General features: G+C 38.5%; 1 protein-coding gene across 1 annotated transcript; it reads right to left on the reverse strand.

The window, feature by feature from the left end:
* Nucleotides 1-54: 54 nt before the first annotated feature.
* Nucleotides 55-20,103, reverse strand: LOC106881679 (uncharacterized). The gene is made up of 4 exons (XM_014932145.3): nt 19,644-20,103; nt 3,208-3,264; nt 2,037-2,175; nt 55-1,202 (listed from the first exon to the last, which is right to left on the reverse strand). The coding sequence occupies exons 2-4, from the start codon at nt 3,225-3,227 to the stop codon at nt 783-785; spliced, it is 579 nt and encodes a 192-aa protein (XP_014787631.1). The 5' UTR covers nt 3,228-3,264; nt 19,644-20,103; the 3' UTR covers nt 55-782.
* Nucleotides 20,104-21,264: the final 1,161 nt, after the last annotated feature.

Below are 21,264 nucleotides of genomic sequence, written 5' to 3' on the forward strand. Positions count from 1 at the left end.
TATATATATACATATATATATATATATATATATATAAACAATTGCAGCGTGGAAGGTGTTTATAAGCCATTTAAGAAACACGCAAAAACCGTTAGATTCATTTCAACATTTAAATTTAATTTGCTAAAATATTTTCAACGCTTTGAGACCACAACCTGTTCACCGAAGAAATTCTGTGCAGCACGGAATTTTGCAGCACAGTCTCAAAGCGCTGAATATATTTTGGCAAATTAAATTTAAATGTTGAAGTGAATCTAACGGTTTTTGTGTGTTTCTTAAATGGCTTATAAACACCTTCCACGCTGCAATTGTTTTCGTTCCAGCACACGATCTCAGATCAGGTCACTTGCTATGCAAGTACATCTCCATAATATACATACATATATATTTATATATATGTGTGCGTATGTGTGTCCGTTTCTCTATCTAGACATACACACATACAGTCAGATGAAAAAGCCATGATATTGCGTATGTGTTTGTGGTCATGCAACTGTGCAAATATCTATATGCTTATTTCTCTCTAAACACACAAACATCGCTTCTAATCACAATTTATCACATATATATATATATATATATTTGTGTGTGTGTGTGTGCGTGCACGCACAATCAAATCAATTAGCAGCAGTTAATCAGTTAAACAGTCATAAATGTTGTTTTTTTTATGTTGTTACCAGCACCCAACTATGTCAGTTATCAATCAACAAGGGTCACTTGATTAAAAATGAGATTCTGTTAGATTTCCCTAAGTTTTGTTAGTGTGAGATGACCGATCCGCTCTACTCATTGCAACTGTAAGGCGGGGGTGGCGGCAAATGTTGGTGCGGTGAAGAATTCAATAATGGATATTCTCTCTCTGGATTCATTCCATTCTCCTGCTGTGGCTGTTGCTGCTGCGGCTGTTGCTGCTGCGGCTGTTGTGATTGATCTTGTAGTTGTTGTTGCTGTTGTTGCTGCTGGTCTTGATGTGGTGCAGTCGTGTGCTGCTGCTGCTGCACTACCTGCTCATAGGTGGGCGGCTTACAAGTGTCCGTCAAGGAAGAAGGATTCTGAGGGTCGATCATTGGGTTAATGTACAGGGGTGGGGGAGTTTGTACGACCTCAGAGTAAGGTGGAGGACTGTCGGCCATTTGGGGATGAGACAAGTTATGGAAATGCTGCCGTTGCTGGTCCTCGTATTCAATTATGGTCGCCAAATCCTGAAAGAGAATCACAACATCGTCGATAATTCATTTTTAATGATTGAACTCAAAGAAAATAAAACAAAATAACATGCATGTAAATCATCATCATCACCATCATTATCATCCTTTAACGTCCGTTTTCCATGCTGGTATGGGTTGAACTGTTTGACCGGAGCTGTATCAGATTCCACTCTGATCTGGCTTGGTTTATATACCTCGATGGCCTTCCTCCTAATGCCAACCACTTTACAGTGTGTGCTGGGTGCTTTTAACATGCCACCAATACGTGCACTCTGATGGTGCCACCGGCAGGAGTGCTTTTTATGTGGCACTGGCACAGGACTCTTGCAGACCAAATCCTTGTCACTAGGGAATGTGGCCCTTAACACATCAGCTGTGGGGAACAGGTCTTCTTGAGTATAGCAAGGCACCAGGTATCTTAGTCCTGTGTCATTTTGTCCGAAAGGTTCGGCATTCTGAGGTCATCCTTCAGTATTTTGTCTGGTTTCAAATTTTGGCACGAGGACAGTTGGTGCTTATATTATCAATCTCGTAAGGATGAAAGACAAAGTCAACTTTGGTGGAGTTTAAACTTGGAATGTAAAAATGGACAAAATCCCTATAACCATTTTACCCAACGTGTTAAGGATTCTGCCAGCTCGCCATCTTAAACTGCTGTTAATATTGGTTTCAAATTTTGGCACTAGATCAGCATTTTGGGCAGTAGAGATAAGTCAGTTACATCAACCCCAGTGCTCAACTGGTACTTTATCTAACCACTAGGTTAGATAAATGTTTGATTAAAACAAAAAGCAAAAAATTAAATTAGAAGAAAGGTTGTCAAATTACCGTGTGGTTACTTGTGGTCAAATGTCCACTCCGGTCAATTATAAGTACACCTCGTCGTTGTAGCAATCGTAATCTCCGGGAACGGAGGTAAAAGAAAAATGTCCAAAACAAAATTTTCAAAAAAATGAAGACAATGACTCTGTGGAAAACAAGAAGAAATCTCAGAATTAAATGTATTTCTGTTGGAAAAATTTCGTTTTTATTTTTTCTTGTTGATTACATTAACCCCTTCCCCCAGTACGCAACTGGTACTTATTTTATCAACCCTGGAAGGATGAAAGGCAAAGTCGACTTAGGCAGAATTTGAAAATATTAATAATAATAATAATCCTTTTCGTTATAGGTCAGAAATTTGCAGATAGGGGACTTGTCAATTACAAAGACCCCAGTGCAGAACCAGCCCTTTATTTTACTGACCCTGAAAGGATGAAAGGTAAAGCCAACCCTGATGGAATTGGAACTCAGAATGCAAGGATGGACAAAATGTCGTTAAGCATTTTACCTGCCATGCGAAAACTTCTGCCATTTCATCACCTTAATAATAATAATAATAATAATAATAATAATAATAATAATAATAATCCTTTCTACTATAGGCACAAGGGCTGAAATTTGGGGGAAGGGGAATAGTTGATTACATCAACCCCAGGATTCAACTGGTACTTGATTTATCAACCCCGAAAGGTTGAAAGGCAAAGTCAACCTAAGCGGAATTTGAACTCAGAATGTAGCAACAGACGAAATACCGCTAAGCATTTCACCCGGTGTGCTAACGATTCTGCCAGCTCGTTACCTTCAGTTAATAATAATAACAAGAGCACTCAGAGAGCACAAACTTCCATCAAGGCAACACCAATGTCCTTTCAACGATTAGCCAGAGATGATTTTTTAAATGAGAATATCTAAAATAAACTCGACTGCTCTCACAAACAAGAATACTAAAAATGAACCTGACCACTCTCAAAAATTAAGTAAAAAAAAAAAAACGGAAAAATAATCCAGAATCCTTGTCTGGTACCGGATTGATCCCAAAATCTAATCAGTTTGTGCCAGTCATGAGGCTAAACATCCCTGAAAGTGTCATCCGAATCCATCCAGTGGTTCTTGAGATATCTTGTTCGTGGACAAACAAACGTATGCCACTGAAAACAATAGTAGTAGTAATACTCACACATAGTAGTATCTGAACATTTTAGATTCCTGAGAGAAATCTTACATAAAACCAATTCTGAAAAAAAGAGAACAGAATTGAGAGAATATGAATACCACAAATACAGTATGATAATGTAAAGCGGAACAAATCCAGGAGTTCTGGGTCTGGGAAATAGCAGAGAAAATACTAGAGAAAGAAGAGTATTATAGTTTGCTAGAAGCATTGTAGTATAGAAGTAGAAAAATAAATGAAAAAGGAAAGCTTCTAACAATGCCGAGAATAGAGTTGCAAAAACATTTTATATTTCAGACACAAAGGTCCGTCTTCAGTAGAATGCAGCTTGCAGAACAACCTTCATGATGGATATTATTATTGCGAAGAGTCAGTCCCACTCTCCCATCCTACAAACTTATATCGGTCTGCTGCAACAAGTGCCACTGGACCCAGTATTTACGAGAATGCAGGATTTGTATGGAGTTAGCTTCTCTTTGATGAGCTGCTAAAGGGCCACATCTACCCACGGTTCAATGTATTGTCTGAAAGTTTGATGGTGTTAGTGCTGATGTATATTATTATAGAGGGTATGGTTTGTGCTGAACCTGTTCTACTCTCTCATTCTTCAGACATTGTTGGTTTGGTGCAACAAGTGTCACAAGTCCAGTTGTTGGCACTCCGTCACTTACGACGTTGAGGGTTCCAGTTGATCCGATCAACGGAACAGCCTGCTCGTGAAATTAACGTGCAAGTGGCTGAACACTCCACAGACACGTGTACCCTTAACGTAGTTCTCGGGGATATTCAGCGTGATACAGTGTGACAAGGCTGACCTTTTGAATTACAGGAAGTAAGAGTGAGAGAAAGTTGCGGTGAAAGAGTACAGCAGGGTTCGCCACCATCCCCTGCCGGAGCCTCGTGGAGCTTTAGGTGTTTTCGCTCAATAAACACTCAGAACGCCGGGGCTGGGAATCGAAACCATGATCCTATAACCGTGAGCCCGCTGCCCTAACCACTGGACCATTGCGCCTCCACTACAAGTCCAGTAGTTATCAGGATATACGATTTGTATGGAGTTAGCTTCTCTTTGATGAGCAGGTAAAGGGCCTGAAGGGTCTCGTCTTCACTAGGTTCAATAGGGAATCTGTGAATGTAATGGTGTTCATGTTGGTGTCTTCGTTTGCTGAACAACCCATCCTTGTGACATTCCGTGTCATGTCGAATCTCCTTGAGAGCTACGTTAAGGATACACGTGTCTGTGGAGTGCTCAGCCACTTACATGTTAATATCACGAGCAAGCTGTTCCGTTGATGGGATTGACCGGAACACTTATCGTCGTGACTGATGGAGTACCAGGTATGTGTGTGCATGTGGCAGGAATGCATGTTTGTGTTGTGTGTGCATGCATGTGTATATGTTTGTGTTGTGTACATGTGTGTGCGTGTGTGTGTATATGTGTGCGTGCTTGTGTCGTGTGCATGTGTGTGTGTGTAGATTTGTGTGTTTGTGAGTGTCTTTTATGTATGTGTATGCGTGCATGTGTGCATGTTAGTGCATGTGTGCATGTTAGTGCATGTGTGCATGTTAGTGCATGTGTGCATGTTAGTTGTATGCATGTGTGTATGTATTTGTGTTGAGTGTGTAGGTTTGTGTATGTGTGTATATCTGCTTGGGTAAGCTTGTTTGTGTAGATTTGTATGTGTAGTAGTAGTAGTAGTAGTAGTAGTAGTAGTAGTAGTAGTATAAATGAGCATGTCTAGATATGCAACTATATGCATGAGAATACATACATAAAACATACATACATACATACATACACACACACACACACACATACATACATACATACCCTGTTGATGATGTTGAAATTCTAATGAAGAAACCTTGGATCTAGGTTAGAAACCAGTTCTTTCTCTATTGGCAAGAAATCTTAAAATAAACTGAATGACATACATACATTCACATATACATATGTACACACACACACACACACATACATACAGGCATGCATACATACATACATAACGTATATACATAGGTATATCCACACATACATACATACATGCAAAGATACACACTCACACATACACACACACACAGAGCAATAAAAGAAAAGGTGAAAGGGAGAAATCTACACGTGTACAGAAATACACACACAAGAAGGAGAGATGACATACACACACACACAGAGTTCCCCCCCTCCCACTCGCCCAGCTCATTAATTATGTCCAGTTCAGCTTAATCCAATTCAACCCAAAATAACTAAACATGTCTATTCAATGGTAAAAACTCGTTATATAGTTTCTATTGTAGTGTTGCTGTTGTTGTTGTTGCAATAGTGACATTGTTTCAAATGGGGTGGTGGTGGTGGCGTTGAGGAGGGTGTCATCATTACTGAAGGTGTAAAACAGCACAATGACTGTACTGTCGTCGCCATCATCATCATCATCATTGCCGTCGTCGCTTTGTATTTCTGACAACTACATTCGCTATCATCATTATCATCGTCGTCATCACTTTCATTGTTTTCGTCTTCACTTTCATTGTTTTTCATCATCATCATCATCATTGTCATCATCATAGTCATCACTATCATCAATCATCATCAATGTCATCATCATCATCACCATCACGATCATCAATCATTATCATCATCATCATTGCCTTCATCACTGTCATTGCTATCATCAATCATCATCACTGTCATCATCATCGCTATCATCAGTCATTATCATCATCATCATTGCTTTCATCAGTCATCATCAGTCATCATCATCGCTATCGCCAATCATTATCATCATCATCATTGCTTTCATCAGTCATCATCAGTCATCATCATTGTCATCATCATCGCTATCGCCAATCATTATCATCATCATCATTGCTTTCATCAGTCATCATCATTGTCATCATCAGTCATCATCATCATTGCTTTCATCATTGTCATCATCAGTCATCATCATCATCACCATAATCTTATTCTTTGTCATCAGCACCACTACCATCATCATCATTCTCATCATTGTAAACATTAAGCTAAACAGCCATCATCACTGTGGGTGGCCAGCACTATCCCAGAGTGGACACCCATTATGCTAGATGTAGACCCCATATGGCCTGACCACCAAGAAAAGAAGATTGTTCTCAAGAAAATTCAGCAAATACAAAATATGAAGATTCTTCAGCATCATCATCATTATTATCATTATCACTGTAGACATTAAACAATTCAACTGTCATCGCTAATGCTATTTATCAATAAGGGGTTCTCACCAGGGGCCCGAGACTTCTGTGAGAGGATGTCTATGGCGATGACGATGATGATGATTATCATCATCATCATCGCAACAGACACAATGGAACACAATCATCACTGCCACCACCCCCACAATCATCACCATTGTCAATACTATAGATTAACAGTTGGTCAGACGACAGAGACACCATTTAAATTAATAATAATAATAAGAAGAAGAAGAACAACAACAACAACAACAATTTCTGAACTTGGAAACAAATGGCTGCTACTGCTGCTGGTGATGATGATGGTGGTGATGATACTGTTCAGGATGGTGGAGGGGGCGGGGGCGGGGGGGAGGCAGAGAGCTGAGAGAATTTATAACAATGTGAAGAAGCCAGCCATGTTTGCAGGCCATCGATGAACAGAACTTTAATAAAACAATTTATAAACATCCATGAAGCAGGAAGATGAAAAAGCAGATGAGAAGAAGAAGAAGAAGAAGTGAAAGGACAAAAAAAACAAAAAACAAAGGAAAAAAGGAAAAAAAAAAGATGAGAGGAGACATCAAGGAAAAAAACTATCAAACTATCACCTTTGTATTCTCCTACCACCACCACCACCACCATCATCATCATTACTGCCCATGTTCCTCCACCCCCTCATCAGGGTGTGCTCAAAATGGTCCAACAAATGGAGACCTGAAACTCCGAGGACCAGTTTCTGAAGATTTTGCAGCTTTCAATAAAAGTGGGTGTGTGGTTAAGAAGCTTGCTTCCCAACCACATGGTTCCGGGTTCAGTCCCACTGCGTGGCACCTGGGGCAAGTGTCTCCTACTACAGCCTCGGGCTGACTAAATCCCTGTGAGTAGATTTGGTTGATGGAAACTGAAAGAAGCCCATTGAATATATGTAGGGAGTGGGGTGGATGCGGGGCGTGTGTGTGGGGGGTGTTTGTGTTTGTTCCTCTACCATCGCTTGACAACTAATGTCGGTGTGTTTACATCCCTGTACCTTAGCGGTTCAGCAAAAAGAGACTGACAGAATAAGTGACAGGCTAACAAAGCGTAAGTCCTGGGGCCGATTTGTTTGACTAAAGCTGGGGCTCCAGCATGGCCGCAATCAAATAAATGAAAGAATAAAAGAATATAGGCACAGGCATGGCTGTGTGGTAAGAAGCTTGCTTCCCAACCACATGGTTCCAGGTTCAGTCCCACAGCATGCCACCTTGGGCAAGTGTCTTCTAATACAGCCTCAGGCCAAAACCTTGTGAGTGGATTTGGTAGATGGAAACTGAGAGAAGCCTGTCATATATATATACACACACACACATGTATAAATATCTATGTGTGAGTGTCTTTGTTGGTGTGTTTATGTCCCTGTAACTTAGCAGTTCAGCAGAAAGTAAACAATAGAATAAGTACTAGGCTTTAAAAAAGTCCTGGGGTTGATCTGTTCGACTAAAACCCTTCAATGCGGTGCCCCAGCATGGCCACAATCAAATGACTTTAAACGATTATAAGAATAAAAGGCTATCAATACACACACACACACACACAGAGTCTTGGAAACAGGTGAGGGTTGGCAACAGGAAAGGCATACAGCTGTAGAAAATCAACCTCAACAGATTCTGTCCAGCTTATGATGATGACGATGACGATGATGGTCATGATGATGACAACAACAATGATGATGACGATGATGATAGTGATGATGATGATAGTGATGATGATGATAGTGATGATGATGATAGTGATGATGATGACGACGATGGTAGTGATGATGATGACGACAACAATTATGCCGACGATGATGATGGTGATATTGATGATGATGATGATTGTGACGATGGCAACGATGACGATGATGATGTTGGCCCTGGGTGGTAATAGTGTTGGCAGATGAAGGTAGTGGCAGTGATGGGGGAGGGGTAGTGGTGATTAACAAGCCTGTTGACTAGATGTGATGATGTTGATTGTAGTGATAATACTGAACACTTCTTGTTGTTGCTGTTGTTGTTGATGTCGCTGGTAGCGGTGGTGATAGCACTGACGATAGTTGTGGTGGTGGTGGAGGCGGTGGTAGAGATGGTAGTGGTGGTGGTGGTGGAGGTAAATGCCTAGTGGCGACAGAGCTATATTTACTGCTCAGGGATTAGCACTGACTACTACCACCACCACCACCACCACCACTACTACTACTACTGCCGCCACTGTCCTATCTAAAGTTTATCCGTAATCTGTTTTGTCAATACTGTAACTCCCACCGCCACCGCCTTCTTCCCCCCCCCCCGTCCCCGTCCTTCACTCCTCCGCTGGAGGCAAAGACTACAACAACAAATACAGAAAGAAAAAAGACAAACAAACAACAAAGAAAAGACCCCAGCATCCTCCCCACCCCGCTCCTCTGCTCCGAATCTCTTATTGATCTTTTGCTAAGAGATGGCTTCGCTTCAGACATTTCTAAGCTTGTTTAGTCTTGTACCACACACACACACACACACACACACATGCAGAAACATACACATACAGGCACACACACATACACACATAAAACACTTACAAACACAAACATACAGGCACACACATAAAACACACAAACATACACAGACAGGTACACATACACATAAACAGACACGCATAAAACACAAACACGCACACACACACAAACATACAGGCACACACTTAAAACACACACATACACACATAAAACACACACACACAAAAATACACACACAGGTACACACATAAAACACACAAACACACACATAAACACAAACACACAGATGCACACACTTATATACACATATGTGTATGGATATGTCTATATGGAGACACACAGCAAACATGTTTGTGAGAGAACACACACACATATTCTTTAATTCTTTTACTTGTTTCAGTGGTTTGACTGCGGTCATGCTGGAGCACTGCCTTTTAGTCAAAGAAATCGACTCCAGGACTGATTTTTTTGTAAGCCTGGAACTTATTTCATCATTCTCTTTTGCCGAACCACTAAGTTACAGGGACGTAAACACACCAACGTCAGTTGCCAAGTGATGATGGGGGACGGACAAACAGGTACAAGTGGCTCTGTGGTCAGTAGCTTGCTTACCGACCACATGGTTCCAGGTTCAGTCCCACTGCATGGCACCTTGGGCAAGTGTCTTCCACTATAGCCTTGGGCAGACCAAAGCCTTGTGAATGGATTTGGCAGACGGAAACTGAAAGAAGCCCATCGTATACATATATATATATATGATGGGCTTCTTTCAGTTTCCATCTACCAAATCCACTCACATGACTTTGGTCAGCCCGAGGCTATAGTACAAGACATTTTGCCCATGGTGCTACGCAGTGGGACTAAACCTGGAACCATGTGGTTGGTAAGCAAGCTACTTTACCACACAGCCACTCCTGCATCTATGCATAATAATAATAACAATAATAATAATAATAATAATAATAATAAATAATAAAAATATTCTTCTCTACTCTGGGCATAAGACCTGAAATTTTGGGGGCACAGGGTCCAGTCAATTACATCAACCCCCAGCATTTCACTGGTACTTAATTTATCGACCCCGAAAGAATGAAAGACAAAGTTGACCACGGCAGAATTTGAACTCAGAACATCAAGGCAGGACGAAATGCCACTAAGCATTTCGTCCAATGCGTTAACGATTCTGCCAGGTCACCACTAATATAAACAGTATAAGAAGAGATGAGTAAAGAGAGAAAGAAAAGGGCCAGAGCAGAAAGGTGAGAAAGCTGTACAGGTGAGACACGACTACTCTCATTTGAGAAGGAAAGGTGAAAGTATTCGAGTGGAATTCCTTACTGAATTTATTTTGAGATGCTCTGTGTTTTTTTCAATTAATTTTAAATATAACAAAAAATTTAGTAAAATAACTCAGTTATCATTCAGCTAGTGCTAGGAACATAAATTGTGACTAAGGTTTGGTGGAAGATTTTAATTCAGAACTTATGAAAACAAGACATTTTGTACTACAGAGCCAGAGCTGGTTTCAGCTGGGTTCGTAATGAAAGGGTTAAAGAGATTGGTGATGAGGTGTCAGGGTAGACACGCAAGGCATGAGGTGGGTAGGAATGAGTGGGGCAGAGGTTGGGGTAGTGGTAATTACAGGAAAAGTTATTTAACGAAGATAACAACAGCCTCGATGGCATGGTAACAGTGACGCCATCCACTCGACATAACAACAACAATCACAACATCAACAAGCATAACAATGACAACAAGCATAACAACTAACATAATGATAACAACAACAACAACAAACATGTCAACAACAAAACTGTTAATGATTTCTTGCAGCAAATAATTTTTAAATGACAATAACAAGAGAATGATGACAAAGGCAATGATGACAACAACAAAATGATGACAGCAACCACAATGACAAAAGATGGATGATGACAGGATAATGAGAACCAAGATGATAAAGACAGCAATAACGAGAACAGAGATAACGAAGGCAATGAGTGAGGGGGTGGGGTGGGGCACTTGCTTTGTTCTTTGACTTCCACCCCACTCCCCATCGTGTTCTGTTTTTCTTTTTTGTTTGATTTTATTTTTCTTTATTCTTTGTTCATTTGTTTTGTTTTGTTTTTTTCTCTTTCGTATTTCCAACAGAGAGATTGACATTTCAAGTGCTGGATCATTTTGTTTCGCTTCCTCAGGATATCAAAAGAAATAAAGAGTTCTCATAGACACCATCACTGCCATGATGATGATACTGACGATGATGACGATGATGAATATCGTTGTCATCATCATCATCGACATTATATACATCATTATGATCATCATACTTACCACCACCACCACCACCACCACCATATTCAACATAACCCCACCGCCAACATCATCATTATTATTACTATACTCACTACCACCACCACCACCACCACTACCACCATCACTACCATAAAATAGTCTACCACTATCCTCATCATCACCATCACAACAACTACCATAGTTATCAACATTATCACCATCATCATCACCTACCATGACCACCACTACCATCACAATAATAATGCAAAACCACTGAGATTTATGATTCACACACACACATATATATATATATACATACACACACATACATATATATATACATACACACACATACATATAAATACCCTCCTGAGTGGCCCTCGTGCCGGTGGCACGTAAAAGCACCTGCTTCACTCTCAGAGTGGTTGGCGTTAGAAAGAGCATCCAGATCAGATTGGAGCCTGGTGCAGCCTCTGGCTCACCAGTCCTCAGTCAAACCGTCCAACCCATGCCAGCATGGAAAGCGGACGTTAAACAATGATGATGATATATATGTATAACAGGTGCAGATAAAGCAGTGTGGTAAGAAGTTTGCTTTCCAACCACATGGTTCTGGGTTCAGTCCCACTGCGTGACACCTTGGACAAGTGACTTCTACTATTGCCTCAAGCTGACCAAAGCCTTTTGAGTGAATTTGGCAGACAGAAACTGAAAGAAGCCCGTTGTACACACACACACACGCATATATATATATGTATGTATGTTTTTATGTTTGTACATATTTATGTGTGCTTATGTGTGTGTTTGCCCTGCACCCCACCCCTGCCATCCCACGGCAACCGGTGCTGGTGCATTTATGTCCCTGCAGCTTAGCGGTTCGACTAAAGAGGCCGATAAAATAAGTACTAAGCTTACAAAGAATAAGTCCTGGGACTCGATTTGTTCGACTAAAACCCATCAGGGGAGTGCTCCAGCATGACTACAGTCATATGACTGAAACAAGTAAAAAAAATTACATATAAGGCGAGCTGGCAGAACCGTTAGCACGCCGGACGAAATGCTTAGCGGTATTTCATCTGTCTTTAAGTTCTGAGTTCAAATTCCGCCGAGGTCATCTTTGCCTTTCATCCTTTCAGGCAAATTAAGTACCAGTTGCATACTGGGGTCGATCTAATTGACTGGCACCCTCCCCCAAAATTTCAGGCCCTTGTGCCTGGAGTAGAAAAGAATATGTGTGTGTGTGTGTGTGTGGTCACCTGTCCTTGTCTTTTTTTCTTTTGATCTGAGCTGTCATACGGAATGTTCATTATGGATTTTTTTCATTGGTTTCTAAGTGACATGTATTGACTTCTGTTTTTTTTATGTCATACTGAAAAGGAAGTGTGGATGTATGTAGAAACGTGTGCTTGCAGGTTTGCGGTTATAGTGTGTATCTATGTGTGTGTGTATATATATATATATATATATATATATATATATATATATTTCGTATGTGTATTTCGTGTGCAAGATTCTTGATGTGGATACGTGTGTTGAAAGAAATACAATTAAACCTTGGGAGAGGCATTATGCCGGTAATAAACACACGCACTGGTTCAGTCCTTTATTAATTTATATAGTTTTTTGTTAAATTATTTCATTGCACTCTTGCAATCTCTTCAGTTACAAAAAACTATATAAATTAATAAAGGACTGAACCAGTGCGTGTGTTTATTACCGGCATAATGCCTCTCCCAAGGTTTAATTGTATATATATATATATATATATTTATTCTTTTTTTTGTTTCAATCATTTGACTGTGGCCATGCTGGTGCACTGCCCTTGTATTAGATACATACCATAGATGTGCCACCTACATAGGCAGGTAGGCAGTGTCTACCCTGAATAAAATAGGTCGATAGTAACATTTTCCGTTTATGGCAAAATATGCACCTAATTCAATAAAATTATGAAGGTGTATATGTGTGTGTGCACGTATGCATATATATATATATATATATATATATATATATATATATATATATATATATATATAGGATATGTCCTCTATGTGGCCTGTTTGCTTTTTGTCCATGTTTTTTTGCAACGTCATGTACCTAGATATGTATCTATACATACATGTAGATGAAGGTATGTACATACATGTACATATATATGCATATACTCCTATATTGTTTATATATATATATATATATATATAGTTCAGTTATTGGGATTTCAATCAATAGATTTGTGAGTATTCCATTTCAGATAATGCAAAAAGAACATAACGAGTATTTATGATGGAAAACTTGTGGTATTTATGATGGAAAACTTGTGGTATTTATATACACATCAAGAAATAATACCTGAGGATAAAACCAGTACAATAGCAGGGTATATAATATACTACCTTAATTAGTCCTTAATTGAGTTAAAATTATAATTAGAAAGGAACTACAAGTGTTTCTGTATTGGAAGATCAGAATATATGTAGTCATCAGATTTACAATTCTACCAACATATCTTCAGGTTCTTTTCAAAGTTTTGTTCGGCTATTTTAAATCACCATAAAAATTAAGCGTTAAATTAAAAATTAAAATTAACTTTATAAAATTAAGAATTAAAAATTATAAATTTTAAATTACAAATATAAATTAGTATACATATATCAACCTTAGACATTCTAAGTTTGATATAAGCTAATTTTATATTTATAATTTAAAATTTATGATTTTTAATTCTTAATTTTGTAAAGTTAATTTTTAATTTAACACTTAATTTTTATGGTGATTTAAAATAGCTGAACAAAACTTTGAAAAAGAACCTGAAGATGTGTTGGTAGAATTACGAATCATCATCATCAAGATCATCATCATCATCATCGTTTAATGTCCGCTTTCTATGCTAGCATGGGTTGGACGATTTGACTGAGGACTGGCAACCAGATGGCTGCCCCAGGCTCCAATCTGATTTGGCAGAGTTTCTACAGCTGGATGTCCTTCCTAATGTCAACCACTCCGAGAGTGTAGTGGGCGCTTTTATGTGCCACCGGCACGAAGGCCAGCCAGGCGATATATATATGTATGTGTGTGCGTGTGTGTGTATATATATATATATATATATATATATATATATGTGTTTGTGTGTGCGTGTGTATATATATATATATATTTGTGTGTGTGTGTGTGTAGTATAGACTTCACACAACCAGGAAATTATTCAGCATTCCTCTGTTGTGAACTTTCTCCTAAGTTCCAGTACGCCCTACACTAGACAACTGCTAACACATACCTGGGACAGTATTGACTACACACACACACACACACACTGAAACTTGTTTACAAGTGGTGTTTTATTTGTTTAAAATTGTCACAGACATTTTTTTTTTTTTACCTGAGAGAATTTATTTACGTGACTAAAATCATTACCCAAGTACAATTTGTTACTTGTTTATAGTTTGGATTTATTTTATTTCACTTAGAATAAATTTATGGAATGAATTATTTTCTCTCTCTCTCTCTCTCTCACACAGAAATAACATTACCACCACCACCACCACCACCATCACTACCAACATTATCTACCTTCACCACCATTATATCCACTAACACCACCATGCTGAAGGGAACCAACAAAATTCTTTTCAGCATGGCCTTCAAAACATGACTTGCAGTTTTTTTTTTTTTGTTTACTTTCATTTGTGTTGTTATGATAAAAATATTATCATTATTGTCATTATTATTATTATTATTATTATTAACAGTACCAGAAGTCACGCCACCAACCGGTTATGTACAGTTTAGACGACTGATAGAACACGTACACTTTTTCGTTCTCAATGTCAGACACCAAGAAGCAAGAGGAAGACTTTTTGTTTAGTGTAATAATGATAATAATTCTTATATTCTTTTACTTGCTCCAGTCATTTGACTGGAGCCATGCTGGAGCATTGCCTTAAAGGGGATTTTAGTTGAAGAAAACAATTACTAAATATTGATGAGTGTGCCATCACCGGATGAGTCGCTAATCCTGCCACTGTATATTTGGATGCCCCAATTCAGTTGCTCCATGTCCACACTGGTACATTCAGGAAATTTAGCTTTAGTTTGTGCGTAGAGGCTTGTCACCATGGCTATCCCACTTTCTTCAGAGGACGATGGTCTTCATTCTAATTCACGTTGGGTTGTTGGTGCACTTGAAGGTGGCCGATGAGTCCAATTTGAGCTTTGAAAGATCCGCTGCAAGTTGGGTGAGTTGTCCCCCAGAAGAGATCTTACCCAGGTTGGAGTTGCGTCTCACTCCTCCTTTTTCACTTTTCTCCCAGTTCTCCACGTTTGTTTGCTTCCAATGTAGTTGTTCCTTCACAGATCATGGATCTCCAGAGATTTTTGTCATTTGCATTTTCTTCCCAGTTGCTGAATATAATATCACATTTTTCCATGTTGGCCCTCAACAGATCCCTGTATCTCTTTTTCTGTCCCCTTTTCCTTCTTTCAGCTGAGAATAGAAGATCTGTTTTGGGAAACGGTCATCAGACATTCCAACAACATGCCCACGCCATCTCAGTTGACTCTTGAATGATGTGAGCCTCAATGCTTGTTGTTTTGGCTGCTTTCAAGACACTAACGTTTGTGGTGCATGGAGGATGTATGGTTAGGGAAGATTTAAGAGGACCAAAGAATCATTCCATCTACATAAGAGGGAGTTTAATTGTCATGGCAGAAAATAGGGAGTTCCTGTAGCCACAACTCAACTGTGATCCAACAAACCTGTACAGATCAAGTTCATAACTTCCACTCTTACCATTCTATTCAGAGTGACTCAACCTTGGTTATTGTCAATCATCTGGCCAACTGATTTGTTAATCCCTGTCAATAATCCATTGTCTGAAAAATAAATGATACCTACAACCCAAGGTAAAGGCACGTGACTCAGTGGTTAGTGTTGGGCTCACAATCATGAGGTAGTGAGTCTGATTCCCGGACCGGGGCTGTGTGCTGTGCTCTTGAGCAAGACACTTTATTTCACATTGCTCCAGTTCACTCAGCTGTAGAAATGAGTTGCGATGTCACTGGGGCCAAGCTGCATCGGCCCCTTGGATAAGATCGGTGGTATGGAGACGGGATCAAAAGCATCTACCCACAACTTACCCGTCTTATATTTGTCAGGCATAGTATACCATGGACTACATTATCCATGATGTACTTTTTTTAGAAGTAAAAACGATAGAGTATAACATAAGAAAGAGACTGGTTTTAAAAAGACAAAACGGTATTGTCAGGAACTTGGGATGGTCATAACCGGAGTGCTTTTAAAAAACAGGATGGTCATTATTGACGAAAGACAAACCTTTTAGAACGATGTTAGGTTTTCACGGAATCGCTTAGACACAAAAGAATTGGATGTGTTCTTTCATTTTACATTTGGAAATTTTGTACAGGATATCCGACTTGTTCGGTAAGAACTGACCCAAAACAAAAAAGATATTGCAAAGTAGCCAGTCTATGAGGGATTAAAAGGGGGCCACCATGGGTTCACATTTCATCAAATTAAAAATGATAGAGACTATAAGAAGCTAAGAAAGGATTATAAACAATAGGAAATTCCCCTGGGTTTTCTAAATGAGGCGGTGTTTCTGTGTGACTATTCTATTCGATAGCATCACCAGAGACTACAGACCTCGCGAATTTGGTTTATTAATTCCATGAACTCATGTAGCACATGTAATATGAAAGTGACAATCCCCTAAAATATTCAATGGAAAAACAAGTTCAAATTTACAGTTTCTAAATTAATTTTCCGTTCTATAGTCTATATTTCGTGATGTTAGAAGAGCCAATTAAAAAAAAAATGATCCCTGAGTTTATAACGAATATAATAAAGATTACTAATGGTGGATCTCCGTCGTTCAACATGTGGATTCAAATGTTCGATCAATTGAGTTATCTGCTCCTGAATTAACGTGTAAGTACCCGTGTATTCCAAAGACACGAGTACCTTCATCGGAATTTTCATGCAGAATCAGAACGACAGCATGTATGATAAATACAATCCACTCGATAGACTTCTAAACAGTTTCTGTATATCCAATATCACAAGGCACAGGTCGACCTGAAACTATAAAAAAAAAAATTGTCCAAAATACTATGCAGTGGGATCGAGCCCATTACTTTACGATTGCGAAGCAAAGTTCTTAACCATTCGCCCATGTCGCACCAACACCGACGTTACAACTACTACGATTACAACTTGAAAGTGGGACGACTGTTGTTTAATTTCGTATTAACTCCTGATCTAATAAAATCTATAAGCAAAAGGAGACATTTTAGCCATGTCAATCCCCCGCCTTTTTTTTCTTTTTTCTTTCTTTTTGTAGGCATAGGTTAACTAGGATTACCATTTTCTCATGAGTCTTGGAATTTTTAAAAACGACAGAAAATGATTCGAAAGAAATTTCGTTGTTACATGTCGCAGTGGACAGATCATGGGAAATATTGTTCTCTTGCTCGCTCGTAGTGTGAAATAGTTCGGAGTTTATGTAACAGAAAGATATGTCTGCAAGTCAAAACGAAAGATGGCCCGTTTCTAAATTATCGCTCGAAGCTCCCTCCCAAACACTTAGAAAACCCAAATAACAGATACCCGTTGTTACCATTATTTAGACCCAAATTAGCTCTGATCTAACAGATCGTTTAACCTTTTTGTCTTTCCAAACCATTTTCATAAATTTGTCTTAAAAGTCCATGCTTGTTTCATGTTCTTAGTAAAATAAAGCTTTCCTTTTATGGATCATATATGATGTAGAGACACCGGGGAGATCTGTCCTGTGTGCCATATATGATAAACAGGACAGGAAAAGAAAGGGTTAAAATATTTCCAGTGATGATCATCACGTCTCTTTAAAAAGCGTTCTATTTGTGACCAACCATCGTGTCTTTTTAAGCCTTTTGCCTGTCCAAAACATTCTAAGTTTGTCCTATTGTCCATGTTTGTTTTCAGATTTTCAGTTAACCCTTATTTCATACGTTCTGAGTAATTAATATAGAACTTTCCTTTCACAAGACCCAAATTAATCCCGTGTTTGAGATAAAATTGGGAATGTGTATTATATAAGATGCATGGAATGACAGGGAGAAATGTCCTGTGTAATCGTATGCGATACACAGGACAGGCAGAAGGTTAATCAAATGCATTACAACCGTGACAATCACGTCTTTTTGAAACATCTACGATTACAGTGTCCAACACGTACTTCCTTTCTTAGGAAGATAGGATGTGATTTGAGAGATTCAGTAATTATTTTTATTATGTCTAAACGAAGGGACGATATGATCTGAAATAGATTCAGTTATTTATTCTGTGTAATATTGATGCTACCTTGATCGATCGCAAGGTCCTGACATATTTTTGTCTTTTAGATGAGTAAACTCTCAGGATATTGTTTATTTACATAACTTTCCAAGGCGTACACAGAAGATACGATGTACAACCTTGTGAGAACAAAACATGTATAACGAAAACCCTGAAGCTAGTTTGGTGGTAGCCTGTAACGCATAGTAACTTGTTCAAAACTACTTGGTATTTAACATAATAGCCAACCATTCAAGGATACACTCAAGGAAGAGCAGCTACTACAAACTAACAGACCAGCTTCCAGCCATTAAGCGACAAGAAAATTGCTAGAAAAAAAATTAAGGCGTGTTCCAGCATGGCCGCAACCCTACGACAGTAACCATTAAAAGAATAAAAGATACACATAAGTGGACTTTCGGAATGTCCGCGCCTATATATATATATATATATATATATATATATATATATATATATATATATGTATGTATATATATAAAGCATCGTGTATAATTTGTAATTTAAATACATTACATGTGTAGAACGTTTATACAAGCATATACACACACATACAAACAATGATTTGCACATAAATATAACCAAACACGGCCGATTAATAATATATTAGATGTATATATAGTTATAAGGGGTTTTAGTACGTGTTTCGATCAGAACTTCACCGTACAGAGAGGCAAACAACTGGCATTTCGTCAGATTATGACATTTATATGTTATTTAAACACTGACACAACATGAGAATAGAAAGTCAAAGCACATATGTGTATAGTCCGTCTGTAATTATGTATACAACTGTGCTTTGACTACAGCATTAGCTCTTATTTCTAGCAGTGTATGTGTCTCTAGCACCCTAGTCGCATTTAGTTACAATTATAGTTTTCCTTTTTGGTAAAACACTGCACACGGCTGTATATTATACACACACACACATTCAGAACACTGTTGTTTATTCCAATTAACGTCCCGAAACTATTAACCATACCTCGATAACATCCCTCCATCAACAAGACATGATATATTTAAAAGTACATTTTGAAATAAAAGATCAAATTTTTATACTCGATATTAAATACTCACAAGTAAGATGGAATTAAATTTTTACTTTTCCTCTTTCTTTAGCGATGTTTTTAGTTTTCCTGGTGTTTATATATGTGTGTATGTATGTGTGTGTGTATGTGTATAAAAGCTCCTTCCTCTGTGATAGTAATTTCACCGACTTCAAGAAATTTAGCAGGATGAGGGGTTGAAAGAAAGTTTCGTTAATAAATAAAATATATATATATATAAAAATGTGGTGGTATATAATATATAAGCTATATAAATATGTGGTGTATATATATATATATATATATATATATATATATATATGTGTGTGTGTGTGTGTTTTAGTTTTTAAAAATACTATAAAATATTATGATAATAAACTATTGCTTCTTTCAAAAGTTCCACTACGTTTTGTTGCGTTTGTGTTGCTTTTTCCCCAAACTTACTATTGTCATCCTGACATGGTCACATGCATACTACTGCTGATGCTGCACTGAAAGCATTCATAGAAATTGACCTCATGACGTCAAAGGTGATAAGCGTTTTCATTGGCTAATTTTGTACTTTTTTTTCATAGTTTACAGTTTATCTTCCGTTTTTTTAATCTTTTACTCGTTTCAGTCATTGGACTGCGGCCGTCCATGCTGGAGCACTGCTATTTCCTTTTTTTTTTGTATGTCTGGTGCTTATTCTGTCGTTCTCCGCGTAGAACGGTTAAGTTACGGGGACGTAAACGAACCTATACCGGTTGTCAAGCGGTGGGGCAGACATTTAGCTAGTTAAATAGATAGTGTAGATAAATACTGACATGTCTATGTACTCTTTTACTTGTTTCAGTCGTTTGACTGTGGCCATGCTGGAGCACCACCTTTAGTCAAGCAAATCAAGTCCAGGACTTATTCTTTGTAAGCCTAGTACTTATCCTATCAGTCTCTTTTGCCAAACCGCTAAGTTACGCCAGCATCAGTTGTCAAGTGATATTTGGGGGGACAAGCACACACCCACAAACATATGCACAGGCATACATATATAGCAACATTCTGTTTTATTGAAGAATAGTTTGACCACTATGATTACATTGTAAGGAACGACCGTGCGAACTCATAAAAGGAGATATGGTGACGAATGGAAAAACAGAGGACTCCTTTTATTTAAACGCGTCACACGGTCGAACACACAAAATATATATATCAATGATGATATACATGATATGTTATACGACGATAACATAGATGACCAGCAATGAAAGACCACAACCGTATTAGATGAATAACAGAAATATTTATTGTGGCGTAAAAGATGTATGTCTGTGTGAGAGTGTGAATGCGACATATAAGAACATAATCAAAGACAGGCCGTCGTACAAAGAAAAGTATGTATGTGAGTGATACATGTGTGTGTATGTGAGTTATTACAGCAGATAGAAAGAGTCAGTAAATAACACGTGAGCATTTTATACCAGTTCTTGTGTACCCAATAGTATGAGTCTGTATGTGAAAGGAGGGGAGGCTGAGTGTGGCAGATCTGATCACTAGTTGTGATGTCGTGGCATCGATGCCGGGCCGTGATTCTTGTTATACAGATGTTCGTCGCTGGCTGAGATTTCTTGTCTGTTTATTTATTGTGGTGAAGCTGAGTCACCTAACAGAATCGA

The sequence above is a fragment of the Octopus bimaculoides genome, chromosome 20, assembly GCF_046866305.1.
Source record: "Octopus bimaculoides isolate indiv1 chromosome 20, ASM4686630v1, whole genome shotgun sequence".
Classification (NCBI taxonomy): domain Eukaryota; kingdom Metazoa; phylum Mollusca; class Cephalopoda; order Octopoda; family Octopodidae; genus Octopus; species Octopus bimaculoides.

Bases quoted from the DNA above. Each gene is read 5' to 3' on its own strand.
- LOC106881679 (XM_014932145.3), bottom strand. From the start codon at position 3,227: ATGTTCAGATACTACTATGT. The intron at 2,176-3,207 runs GTGAGTATTACT...TGTTTTCCACAG, and splicing joins ATGTTCAGATACTACTATGT to AGTCATTGTCTTCATTTTTT. The intron at 1,203-2,036 runs GTAATTTGACAA...ATTCTCTTTCAG, and splicing joins TGACCACAAGTAACCACACG to GATTTGGCGACCATAATTGA.